This window comes from Anopheles gambiae, chromosome X (genome assembly GCF_943734735.2).
Source record: "Anopheles gambiae chromosome X, idAnoGambNW_F1_1, whole genome shotgun sequence".
In the NCBI taxonomy this organism is placed as follows: domain Eukaryota; kingdom Metazoa; phylum Arthropoda; class Insecta; order Diptera; family Culicidae; genus Anopheles; species Anopheles gambiae.
The window spans coordinates 5867766-5895434 of record NC_064600.1 but is presented as its reverse complement, the minus strand read 5'-3'; the positions used below and the strand labels follow the sequence as shown (position 1 = coordinate 5895434).

At 50.1% G+C, this 27669-nt stretch overlaps 1 protein-coding gene across 6 annotated transcripts in view; it reads left to right on the top strand.

Moving 5' to 3' along the window:
* Positions 1-887: 887 nt before the first annotated feature.
* The window catches only part of LOC1271927 (low-density lipoprotein receptor-related protein 2), a 52052-nt gene continuing 25270 nt past the window's right edge, over positions 888-27669 (top strand). The window contains exons 1-3 of one of the 6 annotated variants that reach the window (XM_061658501.1): positions 15590-15909; positions 20803-20856; positions 21083-21765. In XM_061658501.1, the coding sequence (XP_061514485.1) occupies positions 21603-21765 (163 nt within the window). In that variant the 5' untranslated portion in view covers positions 15590-15909; positions 20803-20856; positions 21083-21602. Of the gene's footprint in view, positions 1136-15589; positions 15910-20797; positions 20857-21082; positions 21766-27669 lie in introns of those variants that run through there. The other 5 variants (XM_061658483.1, XM_061658514.1, XM_061658491.1 and 2 more) reach the window with 5 other exon arrangements.

The window sequence follows — 27669 nt, the reverse complement described above, 5'->3', positions numbered from 1 at the left end:
CATCACATCCGAATCTTCAATTCTGTACGGGGCTTATCAATCGTCCTGCGCCGACTGTGTGCATGAGTGACGGCGTTCTTGCTGTGGGTTGTGGAGGGTTCTCACGACTACCCCCTGGCAGATCAAACAATAAATCAAACACGCCGCACACAAAAACTTAGCGTAGCGAACACGGATGCGATAAAACAGCGAATGAAAAAGTGTAGACACGGCTGCAATATCACACAGACACTCACAGGCGATCCAGTAAGTAGAATTAGCTTGGCAGAAAAGTTGAATCAACCACTAGAGAGCTTCCCGGCACAGTTAATAATTTGCGGGCACTCACGCTGCCGTCGTCGTCGCCTGCCGCTTTTACGTGTGTCTCGTTGGTCCGGAATGGGTTTCACCGCGACGGTGCACTGGAGAAAAGCAATCCATCGGGTGTGTGTTTGTGTGCGCTGGTAATGAATGTAGTGTGCAAAATTACATTATTACCGTGTGTCGCACAACCGTTTTTTCCCTCCGCGGCGCAGCCACAGTGTACAAACACAAACACACACTCACGGTCACTCTCGGATCTGCCTTCTCGATGTGTGCGCTGCATCACCTTTTTGCTTTTCTTTCCTCTTCTGTCCAGCTTATATCGTACCCCATCCGTACCTTCCGCTTGTCGTTGTTGTTTTTGTTCGAGTGCTCACTCGCAACGGTGTGAGTTCCTCGTTGCCGTGTGTGCCCAATCCGCTGCTCCTGCTTTCCTTGCTGCTGTCTCTCAAACCGCCGGATGATGCTGCTGCTGCGATTGTCCAATGCAGCCTCCTCATCCCTCCCGCTCTCCCCTTCCCTTTCGCGCGCCTCCCATGTGGGGACCTGGGGATTGCCGGACGCACCATTCGCGCATCGGCTCTCCCCGTGCGCACCAGTTGCTTCTGAGACGCTTGCGCATACGGTCGCGCCCGTTCCCGCCCGGACTAGAACGGTGTACGGCCCTGCCCAACGCTCCGACCCACCCAAAACCATCTCACCCTCTTCTTCCCCATTCGGGTCCTAGCTTCACTGTTGACGGTGGTGTTGCGTGTGGTGTTGTGTTGTGTGCAGCAAACAAGCAAAGAAGTGTGTTCCACTACTATATCTTTCTAGCGGTGTGTGTGTGTGTGTAAGTGTGCGCCCGTGTGTGCGATTTTTTGAGTGTGTGGGTGTTTGAGGGATGTGTCGCGGCGTGTAATTGCAATTGGATGCGCGGGGTTGTGCTTGCTTTCTCCAAAGCTTTCCAGAACTCAATGCGTGCGTACCTGGATGGCCCGTTTTTTTTTGTTACTTCTTCCAAAACACAACCCCAAATGAAAGAAAACAAAAACGCTCGAAACACGCTCAAACGAAACACTTTTTGCCCTTTGTGGAGTTCGCGTCTTGCAAAGGGGCCCCGATCTGTGGGTGCGTTTTTTTTAGGATAACTTACAACAGGAACGAAATTTTGGATGATCTCCGTATGTCCGTGTGCGTGCCGCTGCCTGTGCCCACAGAACTCGACCATCAACTAAACTTACCTGTCCGAACTCGAAGAACCTGTTGGCTGCTGAGTTCCCTTTTGCCAGTAGGCCTCAACCACAACGTGGATCGGCAGCCTGCACCAGTTGAGTAGGACACGAACCCCCAGCCATACGACACGCCACACACGGGGTAAGTGCTATCACCGACGGTTCGAACTAGCCGCACTAGTTCTTCCTCATCGCCGGCCGGGCTCTCATCCATTTCCCGAAACTCGCGCGCTACTCATTCGGACACATTCATTCGCTCTAATCCCCGGCTGGTTTGGGGCCGGCGTGCAACGGCGTGGCTGGCAGCAGCGGTGATCGTGTTAAGGCCATCGCCACAATCTCCCGCAATCAGATCTTCCACCCCGGCTCTCACTCTCGCACTCTCTAACTCGTCGGTCAGCCCTCGGTTCTGTTGCCACTGATGGCGCGGCACTGCCACACCACTACTCTACCTGCGTTTATCTTTTATCTGTGTCCGTTCCATCGCGTGTCCTCCTTTTGCGTGACCCCACGCATCTCCAGTCCCACCCCCTTCCCCTCCCTGTCCCTTGTACTTGTCCCACCAGTTCTGTTCCCTCTCACGTGATCATCGATGCCGAAGGGAAGGGTTTCGTGTGGCCCAAACTTCCCTCACCTTCCCCTTGCCCACTTCTGGTTTGCTGGCCGTTGACGTTGGGGGTTTTCGTTCTACTTTCTGCCGTCGATTCGTGCGACTGCCACTAGTCGTATTCTATATTTCTCTTTCTTTCTTTCTCTCTCTCTCTCTCTCTCTCTCTCTCTTTCTCTCTCTCTCACACACACACACATACATTACACATCTCTTTGCTTACGGGCAACGGGTTTTTGGAGTTTCATTTTCAACGCTTCCCTCCTGCTTTCGGAGTACGTTTCTGCAGCCAGAGCACGTCTCCGCCAGGGTCTTTGGCTGTGTTTGTCTTGTCTTTCTTTCGCCATCGTCTCTGAAGGGTGGGATGGAGGGGGGGGGGGGGAGGCGGGAGGGAGGACCCAACAGAAACGTCGACGATCGTGACACATTGCGATGCGCGAACCTCTTCTTTGCCTTCCATCTTTGAAAGCAAGCCAGAAACACGTCACTTTGCTGTTTTCTAAGCGTTCTCTATCCGGTTCGAACTTCTAGAGAACATCTCCTGACCGAATGTACCAAAGTTCCTAAAAAGTAAGTGGCTGAATCTGCACAGCGCGCCAGTGAAGCGCTTGCCCAAGATTACCTTCTACCCTGGCCACTAGGGAGCAGCAAAAACAATTGTGTTGAAGAAGGAAGATTCGGTTTTGTTTTTTATATCCTCGTGGCTGGTGCGGTTGACCCTTCTACGCCCACAAATATGTGGTCCTTCCGCAAAAAAATAAAAAAAATAAAGCATAGCGCCTGACTGCCGGCAGTAGTGTGCTGGTGCGTTACCGAAGCGCTACGGGCGTTATACCTTTGCCATCCGCAATTACACTGGCCCCATGGTCTTGTGATTCGGGGACAAGAGAAGGGGTGTTGCTGCGAAGGGGAAAAAAAGAGTGCGCGGGTTCAAAAAACCTAGCGCGGCCCGGAGTCGCTCGCACGGCTCCGCAATGGCCAACGTGACATGGAAAATAAGAAAGTTCCTGCGGCGCTACGCGTCACGCTCCGTAGGCAAATTGTGTAGCTACATCTACTACCGACGTTTGTTTTTTTTACTTCTGCTCCCTTGTGAGTGTGTGTGTTGCATATGAGCGGTTTTTTGTGTTGTTGTTTCAGACCTCTCAAACGATCGAAAAGTATCCGGCGTCAGCGTTGGTCGTCGGCGTTCGAAGATGGACCGATTGTTTTCGTACCGGCATTAGCGGGACGGAATGAAACAATTGTCTTTCGCTTTCGGGTTCGATTTTCGGTTTCGGGGATCTTCCGCTGCCACAGCCACGCGCAGACCTGTGGAGGGGGGGGGGGGGGGAGGGTGCGGACGTGCCGTGGAGGGTGCGATGAAGGTTCGAATGAAGTTTTCGCTTCATTAGCATACCGGTGGCAAACAGTTAATAAGCATATCGTCATGGACGCCTGTCTCATCATCCCAACCCCGTTCTCCTTCCACAGTCTCGCGGACCACCAACCGGCCTTCCCGAAGCTCGGAAGACTTGCGGCGTCGGTATCGTTCGAACCGATTCCGGAAGCACCAATCGAGCGACATGAACACTTCCCGCTCTCTAGCACTAAGCAGCAAACGGTGGGGGAAAGATCAAAAAAATTACTTCGATGCGTCTTTGTCTTCTTGCAAAACCATAATCGGCACAGCTCGCATCGATCTGGCCAGACGTGGCGAACGGCAAAGATGTGTGTCGAGCCGCTTTTTTTTTTTATTTTTCCACCGTCGCCGATCGAGAGCGGCACGATTGATTGCGTTTAGAGCGCACGCGGGGGACACATCTTCCTCCTAACCTTATTACCGAGGTCTAAGGTTATTGTTTTAAGTGTTTTTTTTCTCCTACTTTTGGTGTTGTTCTTCCGTGCTTTTCCAGCATACTAAGCACGAAACGGCCACACAAAAACGCGTCACCCTCGTTTCGCGCGGAAGATGAATACGATAATATTTATATGAATAAGCGCTCCGTCAGCGGGGTAAGCAAACTAAACAACAACAAACTTAAGCAAACAAATAATAATGCCACCATTGTCAGCGGGTTTTTTGTTGTTGTTGTACTGTAGGCAACAAGAGCAGCGAGCACTCGACCCCTTTGGTGGTGGTTGGGTGTTTGTGGGGGGGAAGACGTCGCAGCGCAGCGGACAGACGAATCGCGATAAATGCAAACAATAACATAATGCCCGATTTAAAGGCACCAGCGTTCGTTTCTGTGTGTCTGTGAGGGGTTTAGTTAGAGATCTGTGGCGGTAGAGAGACGCTTTAAGCTGTACAAATTCAAATCTGCGACGGTAAAACGCTTCTGGTACAAGGGAGAGCCATTTATTGTGAGGCCTCCCCTTCTGTCCGCTCCGTACAAGCTGTTTTGCAGGGGTTTTGCTACGGCACATGTCTGTCTGATTTCATATTTCTGGTTTTGCTAATTGCAAAACAAAAAAAAAAACAGCAAATATCTATAAGACTGAACAGATCAGGTACTTCAATCGACTACGCACTTACGCATTTGTCGAGTAGAATTAGGAAGCAGAAAGCAGGAAAAACTACCACTGGACGTTGCCAGAAACTGGGCCATATATTGGGGAGAAATTAACGACGGCTTCCTGGAGGACAAACATTAACAGATGACGGTAACAAGGTATCGGGAACTAAAACAGATACCTGAAACAGTAGAGACGTGACTAGGTGGAGACATATGAAAATAAGAACATACGTCCTATGTTACGTATCTATGTCCAACCATGGGACGTATCTATGTCCAACCATGGGACATAGATCGTTGCAGACAACGGATCTTAAACGGACATATTGGCTGGTATGATTGAATCAGTTCGTTAAAGTAATATTAAGGTACAGGCTTAACATATAATACAACAAACATGTTGTAATATCATTGATCGTAAATGAAAACGATACAGTCACATAGGGTTTAGCCAGGCCTTTGAGATTGATGTTTACCCCATCATTAGAATCTGTCTTCACCGGAGCCAGTGCGGCTGGATGGTGCGAATGGCGATTGTCTGTTCTGCTAATGCTGTCTGCTGCTAATGAGCAGGAATACAACTGCCACAGAGCAGTGAAATCAATGTTGGCCCTGGAGAGCAATAGCTCTTTCTGCCCTTTGCATCTGTTTGTTCTTCTTTAAATCCTTAGATTTGTAGAATGGCTTTCAATCATGAATTCCTGATGAATCATGATGTGGGCAAATAATGACTGCATTACATTGCACTACAAGTAGATTTTTTTAGTTTTCACAATATATAGACACGTAATATGATTAAGTCATTCCAAATTCAACTATAATCAAAATGATGCTCCACAAACCTCAAACTTGATGTACAGACCGATATTATTTACTTCAGTTTCGTGGATATCAAGTATTAGTTTTATCCATGCAGTGTACTGTAGCCTACATTGCTTCTCTTAATAGGTGATAGTAAATAAATTATTTGATACTAAATATGATGTATCATACATTGGATGAAGATCTGTCACGTGAAGGCTATGCGCAATATTCTTATACAGCAGGCCTTTTAGTGTTGCTCTATTAACGAAGGCATTAACAATATTGGTTACGAGTCAATAAGTATTCGAAACCCCCCGAGGGAAAAGTCCATGAAGAACTACGACCATGAAAAGTGACGTTCTACGTGAAATTGAGTGGCAGGATTGGAACTCCTGTACCACAGTACACAGGACAACTTCGCAACAGACGCACCTGTAACCTAGGGCAAGGCCAGCGAAGGCCTTCGAAAGGGGCCGAACACTTATGCATGGGGACGGGGAAAATTACACTTACCCAGCACGGTCCAGCTAGGTCAGGGACAGAAATAAAGATCGCCAATATATGCACTAGTATGCAACAGGAAGACAAAAGAACTAAATGCTTGCCACCATCTTGCAATACGTGTGAGAACCCCTGTATGCGAAGCTCTCGCACACGGAATGTATCCCCCTCCGGCGGTCTAATTCGCAATCCGCGGGGAAAGGGAAACGGGAAATCGGGGAACGAAGGTAACAAAAAAAAACACACTCATCAAGCGATTGGGAATAACGAAATAGTAAGCCTAAAAGACCGAACGCCGAAAAAGGTGCGGGAAATAGTCGCTCGATACCGCAGGTCGCGAAAAAGCCGGCGCACAGCCATATCAACCATAGGACAACTTGGAATTGTTGAACCACACACACACACACACACACACGGAAAGACATTAAAACCACATCTTAAAGAAACCGCGGGCGCGCGAACAAATAGATGACACTGGCTTAAACACACACTAACAACACGTGCAAAAATAAAACGAAAAGAAAAGGAAGAATCGCCCATTCCACGGGGAACATTGGTGGATGTTGTGTGCGTATGAATTCGAGCGCGCGCGCGTGTGTGTGTGTGTCGGATTCTTCTTCTTATTGTTACCTGGGGGATCTTTTGGAGGAAGAGACGGGGGGGAAGGGGGGGGGGGGGGTAGGAGCGAGACGAAGTGGTGGAGTAATATCCCAAACGGGGCGGCAAAAGAGAGTTACACTGCTCACGGAGTCGTGGCAGAGCATCATCATCATCATCATGCCGATGATGATGATGATGAAGCTGAAGTTGACGAGCGGCTGAGGCGAAGATGAACCACCTCAGCATCCACATCTCGTTGTATGCCCCACCCCCGTGCAACGCGTCCTCTTTCTTCTCGCCATAAATCCGTACTCCGTGCTGTGTGAGAAGGCGGAGGCGAACGATGGGAGGCGCACGCACGCACGGACGGTGGTGGTTGGCGGGCCGTTGGGTGTCAGCGAGAGGTCATTCCAGAAAGTCAATCCCGTCAATTGATGGTGGACGGTTTGGTTTCGGCCCGCGCGAACGAGATGGAGAGCCGGCGGGAAGAAGGCGAAGCAACTCCAATTAACAGATTTTCGCTGGGCGACGCACAAGCGGAAGTGCGGCTGAAAGCGTACTCTGCAAGCCGTCCACTGCCTGTTGGTTGGTGGTGACGGTGATGGTGACAACTTCGAACCAAGGCCTCACAAGCCAATCCAAGTGCACCGGGGAGGAGAAAAGGAAGGGAAGAGGAGAAGAGTGCTGCGTACGAGTTAGCAGACGTAATGATGGGTTTGCTCGCGTGTGCTCACTGGAAGGGTAATATTGTCGTGCCGTCGTAAAGACCTCGCAGTACCAGCAAACCCCCACGGCACACGGTGTGTGCTCCATTCATCTCCGTGCTACGAGCCGGGACTCCGGGCGGCATTGTTGAATGAGCTGCCTGCCGCACGGGAACGGGGGTAATCGTGGAGCGTCGTTGCGATCGGAAGTAGAGCTCTGGAGGACGTCTCGAGCTGGCGCTGAGCGAAACAGCCAAAACCTCAACTGCAACCACTGGCTTGGTGCTTTGGTTTCGTTTGGCTTTGTACTCCACCCAAAAGCCTGAAGTCGCTGGAGAAAGATCTCGAACGCCCATAGACACGACACGATGTTCATCCATGTTCATCGTTCAAAATCGATAAAACGAAAAACGATACCCACTCCAATACGCTGGAGATGTGAACGAAAATGAAACACGGAAGACGGCGAAGATGCGAAAGAGAAAGCCTCCCTCCCTCCTCTGCCCCCCCCCCCCCCCCCCCCCCCCGATGGCTTTTCCCTGGGTCTAAACGAGCATGTGATTGCTCTGCTCGGGAAGCGCCGAAGAAGTTGCACCGCGGCGTTGAACGGTATTGCAAAGTTTGACGAAATTCCAGGGTTTAGGTTTTCGAGTATTGTGAGATTTGACACCGATTGTTTGATGATCTTTTAGCTAGCGAAGATCTTTCCACGATGTGTGTGTGTGTACGTGTGCCCGTCTAGCTCACTGGCAGCTAGGCGAACGAACGCAACACGAACTAGTTTCATCGTAGTGGAGTGGCGCGCTGGGAGATCTTAGATGGTATGAGACGTTGGTTGGACCTCATGGAAAGATGTCTCGAAGTAGTAGAAGTAATAGTAGTAGTAGTGACGTGTAGGTTACGGCGAGCGAAAAGAAAAGAAAAACCAACCCCCCCTCCCCTCTCCACCAACCAGGGCCGGAATAGGAGATCAAAACAGGACTTCCAAAGATCAACGACCATAGATGGCCATAGCGAGGCAGCCAGCAGGCTTTGCTTTCCTCTTTCTCTTCGCTAGTGTGCGCGCCGCGTGTTGTACACCACACAACACCTACTTCGGTTAGGAGGAGGTAGATGGGGCAAAAGAGGAGACGCTTGCCCAAAGGGAAAGGGCCCTTCGGGCGTTAGACGCTAGCGTGTGTGGCTATTACACTGCCTTTCGCCGGGCTGTTTGCTTCTCGCACTCTGCTTCTCTCTCTCTCTCTCTCTCTGTTCGTGTGTTTGTTTCCTATATTTCTTGCATGGAGTTCAGGTTTGAGGTTCCCCATACCCGACGTGTACAGTCTCTCTCTCTCTCTATATTTCTCCTTTGGTATGCGTTTCTGGTCATGGAATACGCGTGTAAACAGAGCTGATGAGCTGGTCGCTGTTGTCGGGCTACATTTCTCTTTCTCTTCCGGACATTCGCGGACTCCACGCGTTGAGCCTACCCTTGAAAAAGCGTTGAACTTCAGCTGTCAGGCAGGCGAATGTGGAGCGATGCGGAATGGAAGGGAGCTAGTGTCCTGCGACGCAGTAGCTCCCCCTGTGTAGCTCGAAACACACTCCCGATGTATTGACGTTCACAGATCTTCATTGAAGATCTCTCGAGATTCGGTGGAGTCACCTCTAGGAACTCAGGATAAGCGATGAACGTCGTAGTTTCTAACGCTCAAACTCGGTTTCTCTCTTACTCTTTATCTGTCTCTCTTTCTCTCTGTCTCTTTCTTATCCGAACATACTAGAAGTCAGAATTCCCATTTCTGAGGTTCTAATGGGGAGATGGGGGGGGGGGGGGGGTTTAAAAACCCCAAAACAGGGCCCAGGGACCCGTTCGAGCTTTTTTTCTCTCTTCTCCATCAGCTGGGGGGAATTCCTGCGTATCTAATCTCGCTTTTTTGTTGTTATTGATGCTATTGTTGTAATGTAGCTGAAAGATCACCTTTGCCATTTGTCGCACATTTGCTTGAAGGTCGTGTCGGCCAGCAGTGTATGTGTGGCGCTATTTCACAACCAGCTGCAAGCCCTGCAATGCAACCTGCAAATTACTTGCTTCGCACATGCACAAACAGAGCGGCACGAGGGGAGCAGTGCCAGTGCGTCCAAGTCGTCCCCATCGTCATCTTCGCGCACTCTCTGGGTGGCTGGGGCCCGACCGACCGTAAGGGGCTCGCGGATCACTTCATCCGGTTATTTGCGCCCGAGCGCGACTCCGGGCCCCCGGTGGCATTACTAATACAATTAATTTCCGAGATGTTGCTGCTGCTGCTGCTGCTGCTGCTGCTGTTGGTGGTGGTGCTCATTTAAATGCGCAACCCGTCGGCATCCCGTCCGCTCAGGGTGATCGTGACCGTGTGTGAGCGCGCGCAAAGTCCTCGCACAGTCGCCATCCCAAAACCGGCCGTTCCGTGCCGTTTAGACCGTGCCGGAACCGGTTTAGGCGATGATGATGGTGCATCATCATCATCATCATCATCATCTTCCTCACAAAACATCGCAAACCCCACCGAACCCAACGTGCGATGTGTGTGTGTGTATATGTCTGTGTGTGTGTGTGGTTTTAAGAGAAAACAGCAAAAGGGTTCGAAGATGGCGCAAAACCGGACCAGAACCGTCCTGACCGTCGCTAGCCGATTCCGTCGTGATTCCTAGCATCTTCAAGGTCACCATCACCAGCCGAGATATGGAGATGGCTCTCGCGCGCGTATGTGTGTGTGTGTTTGTGTGCTACCTGTTGCGCGTGCGCGAGGTCACCCGGGCGGGAATTGCAACTACCTGTTCCAGCGTGCGTTGGCCAGCGGCCAGCCGGAAGCGGATGCGCCTCGATGGTCCTGTCGCGCCCGTGTGAAGCGCGCATCTCCGCGTAAAGCGATCTCCGGCAGCCATTGCGTCAGCCGGCGATGTTTCGTAACCCCAAGCGCTCATCTCGATCGAGCCGAACGAGACGCGATCCGTTTCGATTGTCCGTGGTTGTGCGCGCGGATCGCACGATAAGCGAGGCAAACGACGAACTTTCCCATGTGCACGCGCGCGTTGCGTGTTGCGCGAAGCAACTTTTTTTCGTTTTCGCGATGTAATTAGCGTTTGCCGCGGTTCCGGGAGTGCGATCGGTTCCTTGGGTACCGAAACATGCACGTGCGCGCACCAAACGCGCGCATTCCGCGGTGCCTGTATCGCGCGGTGGGGCGTGGGAATGGCCTGCGCGAAATCGAGCGAAAATTGGCCATTCGGCTGAGCCATTTCCGCAAGCGGGTTTCATGCTGTTGCCGCCAGCTTTGGGGACACAGCTTGAAGCTTCGCAGAGCATCGAACGGCGGCACACGAAACTGCTGCAACAGCAGCAGCAGCAGCAGCAGCACCTTCTCCGCTGTAACGGATGCAAAACCCCGTTTAGCGGTAAACAAAGACCGGCGCAGTCGGCACAAACCCCGCAAAAATGGTAAAAACAAGCAGCGACCGGGCGCTTCCGGCAACATCTCTTCTCTCCTTCGGTGCGCCAGAAGGTCAACCGGCAAATTTCTGCTGATGCCTTCTGGCCCCACCAAGAAGGTGCCGCGTGAAAGTGGGCAGCGAAGTTCTTGGACGGGTGGTCTTCTTTCGCATTTTTTGTTGTTGTTGGTTTTTTTTTTGTTGGAAAAAGCGAAAGCGGGAAACGTTCCACGGAAACGGTGGCGGTGGCTGTTTACATAACCGCCGAGTTTTGGTTTTTGGACCCAAACAACCAAACAACAAACAACTATTGCCCACCCAGAACTACACTGAGTCATGGCGTGTGTGTGTGTGTGTGTGTGTTTCTCGCTGCTTGGCATGTACCATCCCTTGCCCAATTCCCGGCACAACGAGTGGGTAAAGGTGAACGCTAGCTTGCGGTAGTGGCTCACCGAGTGGCGGACTGTTGCAAGATGGGAGGAAGGAGTGGCTGCATTGCCAAACGGTTCTCTCGGATCGTGCTGGCATTTGCAGTCGCTTCTTTGTGCCTCGTGACCTATGGGAATTGAGCACCTTGCTGCATTCTTGTTGCTCAGTCAAACTCCCAAAACCTCAGGGCCTACCTAGTCTATAGAGCAGAGCTGTCAAACACGCGTGGCTCGTTACTACAGGTGGTTTTGGGATAGGTTCTAGATTCCGTTCGAATGTTGCATTCCACTCTATTTCCCTGTCTAAAAACATGGATGCGAATTAATGGTGAACCATGGCAAAGTTATGCCTGTATTAGGTCTTTCAATAAGTTCTGGTGGGTTTTTTGATAGCCTAAAATGAACCTTTATTACGACCATGTGGTAATTTATGACACCTTTGTAATTGCAGAACTTCTGGTGAGCCATATAATGCTCCAACGACCACAATAATGAGTAATCGAAAGGATCAATGTCTAGGCTTTACAGCGGTGGGAAGATGAATCTTCCTATTTCAGCTTTTCGTAATGCTATTTCACTGATGCCCTAAGAGCGATTGCCCACAAGCCAACTAATGAACGTTCATCGTCTTGTAACTTGGGCATCGCTGGTCCACAGTCATTCCCAATGCTTTTAATCGATGGTAAATGTCTTGCTGAGATACCTTAAGCGTCTCTGAAAGTACTTGATGTTTTTTTGTTGTTGTGCAGGATTTCCATCGAGCCATCAAAATCAAATTTTAAGGACTCCTACGAAATGTTCTTCGTCGTCCAAAATACAATTGTCAGTTTTAAACCGTGTAAAGCACTGAACTGAAACAGCCAGAGAATGAACACCACAAAAATACGATGACTTTCGGTAGCCGTTTTCTTCCAATAGCTGTTTGGTGCGTAAGCTACCGTGTTTGCATGCTTATGATCAACAATGTTGTATCTACAATAGCAAGATGGCTATCAATGCAAAAGCCTAACGATGACTGCTTTAAAATGGCACTGGGTTGCCATTACTGCTACCAAAGTAAAATAAATTATTGACGACGCCTGGTCTGAAATCACACGAACTCATTGTCAGTCCCTAATAGACATATGGGTAATTGGGATTGTATCACGAATCATCTAGCATTCGGTGCAGCTAATGATGCAATTGTGAAACATGTTGCAAAGACTTTGAGATGTCTTTCAGTGCAATCGTGCAATGTAGCCTGCCTTTAGTGCTATTTTAATGAGCTAGAATGTCTAGCACGGTGCAGACGTCGACACACCAGAAAACCCATTCTTACCGGTGATACATCAAGCAAGCACAAGACGAGACGCTCCGGGCTGGTCGTTCGTTGTGTCGTCCGTCTGCTGGGCGAGAACTGGTTCCTAATCGGCCGTCCCGCGTGTCTGTGGCTATTGAGCCTAACCGGACCCAGCACCTGGCAGCAGAGGTCAAGTGCGCTTAATTGCGCTTTCACTTCTGGATTCTCGCCTTCGCGGGGACTGGCAGCAGAGGGGTCAGGGCGAAATCTCAGTTAGTCTGGTTGGTCCGGTGCTGCCCGCCGACGAACCGGTTCCCTTCCGACTTCCGGAATTTGCTGCTGCAGTACTGCTCTGCCGCAAAGCGATATTAGCAATAATGTGTGCTTGGCAGCTTTGCTAATTTGAATTCCAAGCAACTGCGGGCAATACTACCACGGTGGCAAATTGACACCTGCTCTCCGGGGTATCGGACAGCCCGGGTCGGGCCGAACTAGAAACTTTGAAGAATTCTTCCAACATTCTCAATGTTTGAGCCTCCGAAGAAGCCCGGTAGCGCAAATGCTGCACATGGTAGCGTGATGGGAGATGTGCGACGATAAAGTCCGTCCTCTCGCTCTCTCTCTCTCTCTCTCTCTCTATCTTTCTCTGTCGTTCTCTCTCGCTATCTATCTATCTCTGTCTCTCCAGCGTCATTTACAGCTCAGGTCGTTCGATAGTGCGGAAGAACTGGGCGGCTGCGCGCATATTGCACGCAGTACTGCACACACAATTACACGCCCGAGTTAACTTCGCATCATCATCATCATCATCATCATCATCGTTCTACCCAGTTGGCTTGTGTTTGCCGCCGTCGTCGTCAAGATCAAGATTGAAAGACTGCGGGCGCGCGTGATGTCTTCCCTGCTTGAGCCGCCCCAAGTCGCCCGGTCGGCGCGCGTACTGAAACTGTCACTGTTTTCCGGGCGTGATTTTGTGTGCGCTGCGTTGACTACCACCGCCCACCGCGCCTTGCACACACCGGTACAATTATCCAAATCATCCGAATGTGCATTGCATTGGTTTTTTTGTTTAACTCATTGTTGGTGCCTTTTTTTTTTGTTTCGTTTTATGTGAACATGTTCCACCACAAAACTCGGTGTGGAGCGGTCGAAGAGCGGAACGGACTCGCTGAAAAGTGACCGGGGGGGGGGGGGGGGGGAGGAGATGGAGAGTGGTAGAGTAAAGCGGAGGAAGAATTAGTTAGATCATTGTTCCGTGCGCCCTCAGTAGACTGGGGCTGGGTGGGCGGGTTCTAGCGAGCGAGATTTGTTCTTTTTTATGTTTTTATATTCTCTTCCACTTTCAGGGAGAGGGGTTATAAAATACACCCTACCGCCACCTCCACACATTAACACACAGAACAGCACGCAAATTATGAGCGAGAGAGAGAGAGAGAGAGAGAGAGAGAGAGAGAGAAAAAGAGAGAGAGAAAGAGAGAGAGAGAGCAAGAATGAGGAGAATCACATATGTAATCAGAAATATTTAGCGAAAGCGCCTCGCCGTAGTAGCTGTTGTGGATTGTGTGTAGTATGTGTGGTGCTCTAGTGTTAAAATTAGCTTCTTCTTCTACTGATTATACACACACACACATGCACACACACCCACACACACACACACCACTCACCGCCGATTACACAATAAGACGTAATGATATGTTCAACAACAAACACCACGCGAGAAGAGTTGTTTGATTGGAAAATGTGTTTTTGCTAGAGGATCAACACACACCACCGTCAAGAGAGATTCGATCACATAACCACAAAGGGTAGCGCGCGCGCGCGTTACGAGAAGCAGCACACTTATCGATTGCGCTATTCAGCCGGCTCGTTTGGGGCGCGTTCTATACTGGGTTTTGTTCTAAAGCATGTAACGCGTGCATTAAGCATCTTGCTTGTACAATCTGTATTTTAACGCTGAGAAACTTATTGTTACTATTTTACTGAAATTGAAAGCACACAACAACAACGACAAAAAAAAAGCATCATTTAGTTATTCCGCATTCCGAGGAATCCGATCGACCCGAGCCGATCGAGTGCGGGGTGCGGGGTTGGAGCGTGAGAGCCAATCGATGATCGTTTCTTGGACGAACGATGAGATAAATTCCTGGAACCGGCAAACCCCAACAGCACCGAACAAGGAAGGGTGGGTATCATCTACAACATCAACCTCATCGCTCCGATATGGAAGCGTTCGAAGTGAAAGAGAAAGGCGCTCGGGCATTAGAGGAGGCTGGAGAGAAGGGAGGGGGGGGGAGGGGGGGTGGTTAGTTTGCGCCCCGGAAGGGTCTCGGAACGGTGTTTCTCTGTGTGTGTGTGTGTGTGTGTGTGTTTTTGTGTATGCTACTCCTCGTGTGCTTCCGCCCACGTAAAATGTCGAGTCGAGGCGCTGTGAATGATCGTCACGCTGGTGCACCTTCGCCCTTCTGCGCCGATCTCCGATGGGAAAGTATGGGAAGGTAATGGTTTCAGCACGGAGGGTGAGAGAAAGAGCGAGAGAGAGAGAAAGAGAGAGAACGATGACGGGAAGGGATGTTGATGATTAGCAGCGGTAAGAGAGAGGGAAAGAGAGAGAGAGATAGAAAGAGAGAGAGAGAGGAAGGGTGAAAAAGACAGAAAAAGAGTGGGAGTGGGGCGGAAAGGTAATCGAAGCAATTTTGTGAGTGCCAATCCGAACTTTCGCTAAATCGGAACTCACGAGAAAGATTGAGAGAACGAGCGAGAATATTTTGTCATTTGTTTGTTTTTTGTTTTCTTCTTCTGCCTGCTGAAGCACCAAGCGCGATTTGTCATAGTTCTTCCTACATTTTCCCTTGAGCCCTTGGACGCTGTTTATCATTAAAGAAAAAACCATCATTCAACCCAGCAGCTTGCTCTGTTGCTACGGTTGCCCGGGCTCCCACGTCGCGAATGGGACGGCACTCACCCGGCGCTCGCCATAGCTCTCCTGAGCCCCATCGCGCGGTGCCGGCCGGACCCGCTCGGCGGCTCGGGATGAGTGGCGCGCGCGATCGTGCTGGGTCTCGCGCGCTCTCTGTCCAGCGTGCCGGTACTGTACGGCGGACACACACACACACACACACACACTTGTATGTGTCCGCGTGCATGCCACTCGCGAGCTTTAGCACGGTTCGCTCCCCGCGACAGCCAGTCGGGGCCGGACGCTGCGCGTTCAGTCTTTAGCGCACCACCGGACGGGCTCGATCGCGCTCCGTTCTGTCGCACCTTGGCAAAACAAAAGCAAGGAGAAAAGAAGAAGAAGAAGAAGACAAAAAAAATATAGTAAAATAAAACAAAACAACAAACTCGCCGTGCGGTCACGCACCCTCACAGCCACAGTACGCGTGTGAGCAGGTGTGTGTGTGTCCGTTTGTGAGTGTGTGTGTGAGAGAGAGAGAGACTGAAAGGTGAAACAAGTGGACAGAACGCGCCTGCAACATCAACAACAACAACAACAACACGGGCGGAAGGAAAAGCTTCAGTCGCTACAGGTGAAGGAAAATCCATTCCACGCACAACCACACACACACACACTGAGTTGCGTTGTTGAAAACCCACACGGGGTGGCGATCCGCCAGTGCTGTTTTTTGTTCGGTTTCACGCGGTTGTGGACATTGGAGAAAGGTGCGTTTCGGTGCCGCTTCCATTGCGTTCTGGTGGCGTTTTTTGTGTGTGTTTTTTTTTCGGTTTCTTGTTTTTGTTGTGTTAATGTTGTTATTGTTTGTTGGTTTTTTTTCGCTGCTTCAAAACGAACACACCAACGTAATCGGGCCCACAAACACAGACACACACAAGCTCGGCTCGGGGAAGGTGTGTGCGTGATTCTGCCATCCATTCTGTATTGCTGCTGACCAACACTACAGTGTGGTAACGATCCGCTTCTTCTGGTTTGAGGTTTCCTCCTTTCAATCCTTTTTTTTGCGTATCGTTTGTACAGATGTGTATGTGTGTGCATGTTTCATTGCGAGTGTTCTTTCAAAGCAGAAATGCATTTGGATCTGCACATGCAACCGTCAAATGCTGTGGTCAAACCCAAAGGATCGATTAATAGCGATCTAACATTTTCAACAACAGCAACAACAACAACAACAGCAAAATTAGCTTTCAATTGGCTTTCAAACGCAATCCACACACACACACGCCATAACAATTTGCGCACATAGAAAAGGACGCATTTTTCCGGCGTTTATTTTTTAGTTTTTTTCCATTTTTTGCGTGTGAAGTTCCGGTCAACGTGTTACAAAACTGGACCCACATAACCACCTAGAAATGTGCGCATGTGTGTGTGTGTATGTGGTGGTGGTGTACCGATACGAGAACACATCAGATGAGCGGCGGAGAACGTTCTCGTCCTCGGTGTGGTGTGTGCAGGTTCGTCGCTTGCGCGTTTCTGTCGCCCAGTTGCGTTTCAGTTCTTCGTTTTGAGGACGTTGGCACGTTGCGAGAGAGAGGAAAAAAAAACACACACACACACACACCCGGGAACAAACAAACCACATGAAGGTTAATAATGACGAACTGCTTCATCATGGGGATGAGTTTTATTACAAATGTTTTGCTCTCTTAGAGCGAAGTCTTTTGTATTGCTTTCTGTGAAAAATAATTTTATTTTTTATTTTTTATTTTTTTTTAATGTAATATTCTCTGTATGTGTGCGTGTGTGTCTGTGTCGCTTATTAGCAGTAAGTCTTCCCAGTTGCGAAGCGTCGGTTTCTAACCGGCCCCCCCCTCTAAGTGGTGCCCTGCCGGGGCGAAGTCTTCTGGGTCGCGCAACAACACCTCCCGACAGCCTCGCTTCTTTCAAAAACCACCAGCTCCTTCCCGCCAGCCGTGAAGGTGTTAAACGAAAACGTGTTTCCGCGTCTTCGTTGCTTGTGACCTGTTTTTTTCTCCCCTCCTTCTTTCTCCGAATGGGGAACTTTTTTCTTGCTTCTTGCCCCCTGCCGATGGGGGACACCGAAACAGCCACTCCACCGTGGCCGGGCGACCATCCTGTCTCCGAGTGGGACCGTTTCTGAGAGGGTGGTAGCGGTGATGGAGGATGCAGGCGGGGGAGTGGGGGGGGGGGATGATAGACTCTATCTCTTTTTCTTGGCCCACATTCTGAGCGGAGCAGCCAATTTACACGCAGCACTACTCATCTGCATCTTTTATGGGTGCGGAATCGGTTGTTTTTTTTTTTTCGTTATTGCAGACCGTTGCTAGGTCTTGGATAAGGCTTTTTTTGTCGCCTGTTGCTTCGCGGTGTCGCGTTTATTTATTTTACGATTTTTCATTGTACTTGAGTGTGCTTTTTTTTCGCACCCGCACCTCGCTCTTCTGCCGATAGCTTGCTAGCACTGCGCAAGAGCGTGTTTGCTGTTTTGATTGTCCTCTCCCCTCCCCCCCTTTTTTTTTAGACGGCTTGTGACGTCAGCGAGCAAGCTTCTAGCGCTCCAAGAGTTCGAAGCGAAGTTTTTTTGTGCTTGGTCTCTCGTCTAGCAAATCTTAACCTACCGTAGAACGTCCAGGGCAAGGCAGGCAGGCAGCAGAACCCGGGGATGGGAAACCCGAACGAGACACAACCGGTCAGTACCGGTTCTCATCCACAATCAATCGCAAGATTGCTACACGCAAACCAGGCTGAAAGCTTACTTCTTTTCAGTCGCATATCCGCAACTGCATCCGACTTGGCTTTCCGACTGGGTGAACTCATTTATTATGCGTACAATTTTGTTTTTTTTTCCTTCTTCTTTTTGGTTTCTTCCCCCAATTCCTCACCCAACACACACACACTAATCGATCGGCCCCGACGGGCCCGGCTGGGTCGGGAGAAAGTTGCGTGTCGTTCCAATGCGAACTCACAGTCTCACCCAAAAAAAAAAAAAAACACAGAAAAAGAAAACCACACACACACACACAGGCTTCAAATTCTATCGCTATCTCACTCCTTAATGTTAGAGCCGCGAGGTTTGATTCAGCTCCGGCGGTGGAAAAAGCAATGTGAATGAACTGGGGCGAGGGTTTGGCAGGAGGAAGATGGGTGAAAAGTCGACGCGGGGAGGGAAGGGGAAGGGTGAGAGTGATTATATTAATTTTTTGTTTTCGCACACTCTCACCCTCACCCCGCGATCTACTTTCGCCTGCGCCTGGTCACTTGGTGATGAGGTGATGATCGAACACGGAAGGGAACGAGGCGATCGTTTCGCGTTCGCCAAATAAATTTCCATACACACACACAGACACACAGATACACGAAAATCCCTCCATGTTTGTGTGTATGTGTTTGTTGCTAATGCCTCACGCGCTACCCCCCCCCCCCCCCCCTCCATGTTGCGCGTGACGCGTGCCGTTCATTTTGCCGCTGGTGTACGCATTACCTTTTTTTTGCGTTTCAGGGGTGGTAGACGAATTAATCATTGAAAAAAAAACGCACCCAGAAAAACAAAAGCCAAAGCAATTTGCAACAGCAGCCTGTAGCCAGGCCCGGACGCACCGCCGGGTCGGAAAGTGCATTCATAAATGCTTAATGCTTCGTACGCTCGCACTAGCCCCCGATTGTGTTCTGAGATTGAACGCACGCGCTCTCGCGTGCGTGCATGCGTGTGCATGTATGTGTGTATGTGTGTGTGTGTATCTATTTTTGAATTATTTTTTCTTCCCACTTGTTGTTTTGTTTTGCTGCTGCATTAATGCTGCGCAATGAATAGCAGAGGGCTTTTGACTTTATTTTCACAGCGCATTTGCGTGCTGCCAGAAAGAAGCAAGAGGAGTGGTGCGGGGGATGGGGCTTGTTTTCTGTTTTTTGTTTCATTCTCCACCTCCCCCTCCCTCCCCTCTCCTCTCCTCCCCTAGAATGGATTAGTGACTTCTCGCACGGTGAAGCGAAAACGCACACAACGGCGCGGGCGCACGCGCGCTCACACACAGTGGGTTCGTGGGTTGTTTCGCAGAATGTTTTTCATTCAGAACCGAAAACCCGGCGAAAAAGAAGAAGAAAAAAAAGAGCGCCAACCAATCGCATGAATCTGACGTGGCCCTCGCAAAACCACCGCGTCCGCGGCGTGAGAGTTGAGGATGGTGGTGGGTTCGCGTGGCAGTACGAGGGGTTCGTCGCTTGTGCCGCACGGTTCGCCCGTTGAAGTCTTTTGCACCACCGCACTCTGGTGGTGGTTCTTGGTGCGACTTTCAACGGTTGTACTGGGGTGGGTGGGTGGCGCTGGGAAACACACGGTACATGGTTTACCGTGTGCACACACACACACACACACAGTGCGCCTCCTTTACTCTCCAACCAGTTAGTTCCTCGGTTTCATTTTGCCGTGATTCCAGCGCAGCAAACACTGTGCTGTGTCCCGTTCCAAACGAAGAAGGAGGAAGAGGGGGTGGGGGGGAGGGGTTGGGCGCGGTACGTGGAAGGAAAAATAAAACTTCATTTGTCAAGCCGGAATGTACCGTTACCATCATCCCCCGTGCCCAAAGGTTTCCACTCGCACTCGCTCGCACAGCCAGCCACAGCTTCCCTTCCCCACTCCCTCCTTCAGCCATCAGTTTGCCCTTTTCGCTTTGCCTTCTGCGAAACAATCCCGTCCGCTTCGAGCACCGAGTGTCTGTGTGTGTGTGTGTGGAGCCGGTGTGTTGGGAGGAAAACAGAGAGAAGAAGATGGGAGAGAAAAAAAATGGAAGCAAAAAGCAAAATCATTACCGTGCGCTCTTCGGGTCGAATCGCAAGGGTGGTGGTGGTGGTGGTTGGGGGGTTTTGAGCTGATGATGATATCACCTCTTTCGCCCGGCAAGCGACGAACCCACCGGCCCCTCACCCCACCCACATTCGACTATTGCTCGTATGATTGGCCGCCCTCTCCGCCTCTCGCGGCGGAGCCCGTACACCGGGTGACCATTTTGAATGCGCCGCTAGAACCCGCGCTGTGTGTGCGCTGTGACAGCCAATGGAAGCTAGCGCAGGAGAGAACGAACACAATCGCCCAGCAGCAGCGGGGCAAGAGCGAATGGAAAGCACACGTCACGATTCTTTGCTAGTTGCGGGGCTTGTTCTTACAGTGAAACGGAGAGGAGGGGGAGTGGGGCAAAACAACACAAATCCCTCCCCACTCCCCCGACGCATACGTATGACAGCCGCTGTCAAAAACAGGCGAACCCCGGAGAAGGAGCGTACGCGAACAAAAGAGACACGGCCAGAGATGGGAAAGGTCGTTGTGCCTTAAGAGGCCGTACCTCTTTCTTAGGAACTTTCGGCCATTTCGCTTTAAGACGCACGTCCGAAGTTCGATCCGCCGCGCCCGGGATGATAATCTAGGTGCAAAAACCGTGCCGGTGCCCCACAAATGTCCTCAGCAACCTGTATACTAATATTCGGTTTTTTTCCATTTTCTTCTTCCATACAGGTGCCGTTGTGTATGTGTGTGTCTATGTGTGTGTGTGCACAAGTACTTGACAAGGTGTGTGCAATCCTTCAGTGCAGCTGCTACTATCAAAAGAAACACATAAACCGAAATTCCTATCAACCAAAACTACAGCAAGCAACCAACCTCGTGGGCGGCAGCAGCGGCGGCACACGCAGCAGCACACGATTCCACTCTTTCCTGGCGCCCGCCCGGAAACTCTAGAATCGAGTGCTTTGCTGCATTCAGCTGATTTTTTGTTTCGTTTGTTTTCCTTCCCTAGTACCTAGTTTAGTATACCGTGTATAGTTTGTGCGCACACATCAAGTGAGGTGCGTGTGTGTTTGTGCGCGCGCGATCGCGTGCTGTGTGCGTGTGTTTCAAACAGTGTGTGTGTGTGTGTGCGTCTGTGGGCGAGAGTGCATTCGGTGTAAGTCTAGTGGGTGACAGTAGTCGTGCGTGTACCTCGTCAGTGACAGAAACGGCAGGTTCGTCGTCTGCTTTTCGCGCTCGTGTCTGTGGAGCTGCGCGTGGAAAGCGCTCCGGAGAAGGCATGAAAGGTGTCGCGGCGGTACAGCAACAGTAGCAGCCGCGGTAGTAGTAGCAGTAGTTGTGGCTGTTGGAGTAGCCAACCAGGAAACCGGCCCCGGAAGCGCGGCTAGTTGGGAACGGGTTAGCTGGTAGTGTGGTACGCGCAGAAACCAGGGAACCGTAGCACCCGAACCTCGCCTGCCCATAAAACAAACAGCGAGGAAGCGAGGACGCGGCGGTGTGTCGACTGGGGGCACACCCAGTTGCGCGGCATGGAGCTCTCAACGCCGAACGACGGGAGCGGAACCGGCTGGCGACCGAGGTGGAGGAGGATGGTGCGGGGGGCTTCGAGGACACCGAGCTGGCTGCTGTTGCCGCTGGTCGCGATCGCCTTCCTGTCCACCACTATCCACGCCGAGTCATTGTTAGCAATAGGTAAGTGTTGCGTACCTTGTGGGATCAGGCATTGGGGGATGGGAATAGGATAGGGGGTTTAGTTAGGGATCTAGCTTGAGATTAATTCTGCAAACCATTCCTCCCAGACATTGCAACAGTTGGCGCCTGCCAACCAAGTCTTGAACACCTTTGTTACTTCCAATTCTTGATATAAAAACAAAGAATGTTTTCAATGTTTTTGAAACAAATATTGGTGACCCTTTTCCAATTCGACATGTAAACAACTAAAATAGCTAAAAGACCTCAAATATCACAGACAGTTTGTATCACAGAGCTTAGATTCAATGTCTCGGTCTAAGATGTCAGGCTTGAAAGTTTCCAAATTTTGATTAAAAGATCTTGCAACTACTTCTACTCTGCTTCAAGATTACTTTTCAAGACTTCAGAATCTCGATATTGCTATTTCCAATTATATCCCAACTGTCTAAAGTATGACCAAGCAGTAGATGTAGCTCTCAGCTCGCTAGAACCTCCTAAACCAGATCCACCGTAAACCCTTTGCTCCGACAACCGTTTGCTGATAAACTCATCCAAGATCTTCCTAAAGGCATCGAGATCCTCTTACACAACAGGCGTAACATCGCTCCTCTGCTGTAAGATTGCCTTGAAATGCTGGACTGCTCTAGCCATCTCCAACGATTTGGGGGTTTTTTTCTCCCCGAAGTCAACGCTTACAATTATTAAACATCCAATGTTTGTGACCACAATCTCCTGCTCGGATCTCAATAGGGTATCTTAAGGTATCTTCAACTCAACTAAAAATAGAACGCTGTGACATTGAGAGCAGGAAAATCAGGCTGCTTTTCGAAAGGAGCCCCACCATCAACTTTCAACTGACCGCGCGCTGCGCTGCGAACAAATTGCACCAGCTTGTGCAACACGTCGGTTTACCGCTTTTGCTCATTTCCCAAACAGTTGCCGAAACAGTTTGCCGAGTGGTTGCTGACTGCTTGGTCTGGTAAACCCGGGAGGCAGAAGCTCGCGTCGTGTGAGAGCGAGAGAAAGGAATCGATACACAAGTTCGATCGCGCCTCTATACAAAAAAACTAAATCCTATTCTTCCGGCTCTAGATGGTGTGGCGGCTTTGCCGAGCTCCAAGCATTGGGGGAATAGCTAGGCCTCAACCACCTACCCCGTTCGCGCTTCTGGCGTGATATAATTCCAGTGTTTTCTCTTTTGTTTGATGGCCCAACATCGCCGTCAAGGCTCGTCTTCTCCATGGTTCGTCTTCTCCATGGTTCCATCAGATCGAACGATCTCATCTCACATCCCCAGTTTCTCCTCGTGCTTGCACGTTCGACATTTCAGCCGTGTTTCAGACGAGAAAAGGGCACGATACAACAGATGCCGATGGGAACAAGATGGAGCGGTTGTGACAAAGCACAAAGCGCTGACACGTTTGATAGCGAGATTACGCTAGAAAAGATGACAAAAATACTCATACATACACATACACAGACCCGCACAGCTCATCCATTTCGACTACGAGCTTAACATTTCTCTGCGGTGTATATTTCACAACTGGCAGCAATGTTTCACCACCGTGCATTTGGGATTGTTTGGCGAGTTTCGTGCTCTCGGCTGTCGTTTTTTTTTTACGCGCCTGCTCTCTCGTGCCACCTTTTTGCGCAATTCAATGCGGTTGGAAACAGAGCACAAAACCAGAGAGGCATAGGAAAAGTAATTCGCATAACGTGCGCCGTATGCAAATGCTCTCATGTCCGAATTCCCATGCCCATCACTCATAGCGAATCATGCAATTGGCTGCTGCTGCTGCTGTTGGCTGGAATTCGCACACGACAAGCTGTAGGGAAAAGGGTGAAAGATATGCAACACAGAAGTACAGTTTGCATACTGCAGCTTGATAATGGCCAGCAGGAGCTAATAGGAAGCACCTCAACACAAAATAAAAACACAAAAAAACGAAACACGTAAAGAAATGCCAAACCAAATCGAGCAAGGAAAGTAACGCACGCACTCACTAGCAAAGCCCGCACTGATCGTGGGGCCTGATAAGTGATAAGTGAAGGAGAAAGGGAAATTGGCGGCCTGTCTGCGATCGGGGCGGCCAGAGGGAAATGAACGGAAAACACTCATAAAACGGGCAGTGCCTTGGGGTAGAAACCAAAATCGAATCCAAACTCGAAATGATAAAGATGTGTGTCGAACTGCTTGGCTGGTTTGAAAAGTGCGAAACACGCAGAAGCACATATCTTCACGTGGAGTGAAAGGGTCGTGCGCCAGGCGCAGCGAATGGAGCCGGGAGAAAATAAAGCAACGAAGGAAAAGAAAGGTTACAAGAGCGGCCGAAGTTTTCTTGATGCTTTTCGGCACGATCGGGCACCTTTTCTCTCGACCTCGTTTCTTTCTATTTCTCTCTCTGTCTCTCTCTCTCTCTCTCTCTCTCTATCTCGCTCTCTCTCACTCTTTCAGTCCCTCTCTTTGGCCTTTATACTAGCTCTTACGGCCCCAGCGTGCGATTGAACCTTTCCTTCCTCCCGCTAGTCGCAGCAGCAGCAGCAAACAGCAAAAAAAGCGGCACAAACTCCTCAATTTCAGGTTTGCTTCTTCCTCCAGTTTTTTTTCCGGTTTCCGGAGCGCCACCCGATAAAGAAGGAAGTTAATCAAGCCGTAGCTACATCAACCCCTTTCCCTTCTCCCCCACTGTTTGTTTCGCTCGGCGATCGTGTATCGGCTTTCCTCACGCACACAGTGGCGGCGGCGGCAACGGCCATGACTTTCGAGCAAAACCGGAATAGGGAAGTTGCGCGGCGCATCGTAAAAGCGAGCAAAATCGCAATCCGAACGGATGCCCCAATGGCTCCCCCTCTCCTCCCCCCCTTCCCTCCCTCCCCTACCCCCTTACACCTTCCACATAATGGTAGGAGGGCGAGGGAGAAGGGAAACGGGGGTATGGATGTTTTCCTTTTCTGCTTTCCTTTCCTTTTTAACGCCGTCCGCGTCGAGGCGAGGATTTTGAACTGTGCTTGCGTGCGGCGGGGGGTGGGGGGGGGTGTTAGTTGGAACTGGAACTTTCACTTTCGTCTCGCCCCCCCCCCTCCCCCTTTTCGGAGAGCGGCGACCCCTCAACCATGCCCCAGGTCGTACTTTCCCGGCTAAATCGTTGATCTGGATTGGGTTTTTGTTTTTTTTTTGGGGGGTGGCTCCAGGGATAGGTTTGCGCTCGGGCCTTTATTTTACGATTCTGAATAGTTTTGAACGGAAGGCAAAAGGGGGAAGGGGTGTGGAGATGGTATTAACCGGTAACGACAGGTATGGTACCGCTCCCGGGCTGTAAAGCGTCGAATGAAGCATTTGCGGGTGAACCGTTTTCAGGCGGCAATTTAAAACAAAACAAAACGAAAAAAAACACACACACACACGCGAAAACATTTAAAAAAAGGTGGAAAAGGTTGAAGGTGCACCGATCGCAGTGCATGGACAAGAGAGCCTAGTTAGAGCTGGGTGAAACAGTGTTGCAGATAGTTGTTTTAATATTTCTACGCAAACTTACCATAATTTCCTCGCAGCATTGCACAACGTTATTTCTCCCCACAGTATTTCACAATCATGGGCAACGGTTGTGACAGTGGACAGTTAATAGGAGACAGTTGAAAATAAATAAACAAATATATATTTTTAATAAAGTAAAAAATGCGTAGCGCATTTGATTCTGCGTAAACAAATAAGAAGAAATACTTGCAGGGAGAAGATTTTAACACCTTATTTTATTGAACGCGATTGGTGAATCTGGCGTTTTGCACTAAAAAGGGCGAGGAAGTGGTGTAGCGTTGGAAACAATACAAGATGCCGGCTTGGCTGGTTAATTACCAGCATTCACAGGCTTGGCGGATACTGGAACCAATTTTAACGCGCAACGAATCAGATGCGCTTGTGGTCCAGCGGCAAAGTGCTCTTCCCGACATCTCACCGATCGTGCGTTCAAATCCATACTAGTATAGTTGGCATATTGGCTTTTTAATACTAACAATAAACTTTTAATCAGACATATATTATGGGTGGATCATTGGCAAGGTATAAAAAAAGAAGAACAAAAAGAAGAAACATGCAATTGTATACAGAAGATATCGCACAAATATCCAAAAGCGGATATCACTCTCTCCAGGAGTACTTTGCATATATAATATGTGCCAAATCGCATTTTTAATGCTTTTTTTTGGAATTTTCAAGCTGTGTCCTACATTTGCCGCACAAGATGGAGTGCTTCCTCTGGTTGATGGACAAAAAAAAAAACAACTGTAACCAGTTCTCGGTTCGTCTGGCGACTGGGGAATTTTATGGGTTAAACCATGGGCCCCCCATGAGCCCCACAACAACCTGCCACAGGTCTCACGTACGGGAAAACGACACAGCAAAACCATACTAAACGGTTTGTCTGTGTGTGTGTGTGTGTGTGTGTGTGTGTGTGTGTGTGAACGGGTTTAATATACATTTTACGAACCTCCGGTAAGGCGGACAACATTTCGAGCGGCTGAAAATTCCAAAACAAGACACACAAGACGAACCCCGGAGAGTGTGCCGGAATCCGGAAAAGGATGATTGAGCCGGTTAGTGCAAAAGAGTGTATGTGTGTGTGTGTGTGTGTGTGTGTGTGTGTGTGTGCGTGGGGAGGGAGAAGAAAAAGCGGAAAAGCTCGTCAGCATGCATTATTACGATATACACATATACTCGCACACTCGTGCTTCGGTTTTCCATTTCGACTGCTTCTTTCCGCCTTACGCACGCTTGTTGGCGTGCTAGGTCTTGCTCATGCGACCATCTTTTTCTTTTTTCTTTTTTACTGGAAAGAGGCTTTCCCTTGCGTTAAGCCGGACGAGCGCCACCGGAACGGAAACCAGTCTTTGCACACGAGACCCCAAACCCAAACAAGCCTGGAGAGGGAGCTGGTGAGGCACTAAGAAAAGCGTTCTACGCGCCTGCGGTTTGCTTGCTTTGTTATTTTCTCCCATCGCCGCACGGAGACGGCCCGATTGCACGGGAAATGTAAATAAACGGGCCCTACCCTCCCGCAGCTCCGTGTGCCCTTCGTTTCGGCCGTTATCAATCCGGCGCTGCTTGCGGCGGATCCCACCGCTTGGGCCACGCTGAAGTGTGTGCGTTCGTTCGCACATGAATGCTGGCCGTTGTGGCCAAGACACCGGACCCCGAAAGCGAAGCACACGGCACAGTCGGTGGAAAGCAAAGCCACTACACACTCATGGTGTCGCCAATGATGGCAATGATGAACCGTCCCGCGGAATTGACATTCTATCCACTGCGGTGCGGTCGAGGGCGAACCCAGCATCCAGCATTTTCCTTCACGAAGCGCCGTTGCGTGACGAAACGCACTCGGTTTGCTTTGCGCGGGACGGAAAGTACGCGGGTGCGGGACCGGAAATTTGGTTTGGCTTCAATTGAATAAACTACTTTACCACCGAGCAGCTTGGGAAGAAGACGAGCTGTGTGTGTGTGTATGTGCGTACGAGGGTGTGAGTGTGTGTGTGTGTAAATCACTTTCACGTCAATCTCCTAATAACGACGCACTTGTTGGAGTCATGCCGTTAGGGACTCTTCAAGCTGTTGAGCCCTTGCTGGCGGTAACATCTTTGCGGGATGGAATAGAAGATCACCCAGAATATGTGTGTGTGTGTGTGTGAGGATCTGAAACTTTGGACATTTTTTACATCTAGTAAGGGAAGAAATGTTTTGCGCGAGTCAGCTCCAGTTTTGGTTTGTATATTTTTCCGAAAGTCTAGACTAGACGGCCTCAAAACCCCCACAAGCGTCTTCTGTAAAGGCGAATTCCAAATATCCAAACTAAGCATCAAAGTCAGCCACAATACCCAACAGCAACCTCTGGGGATCTGAGGCTGCGCTGCTTG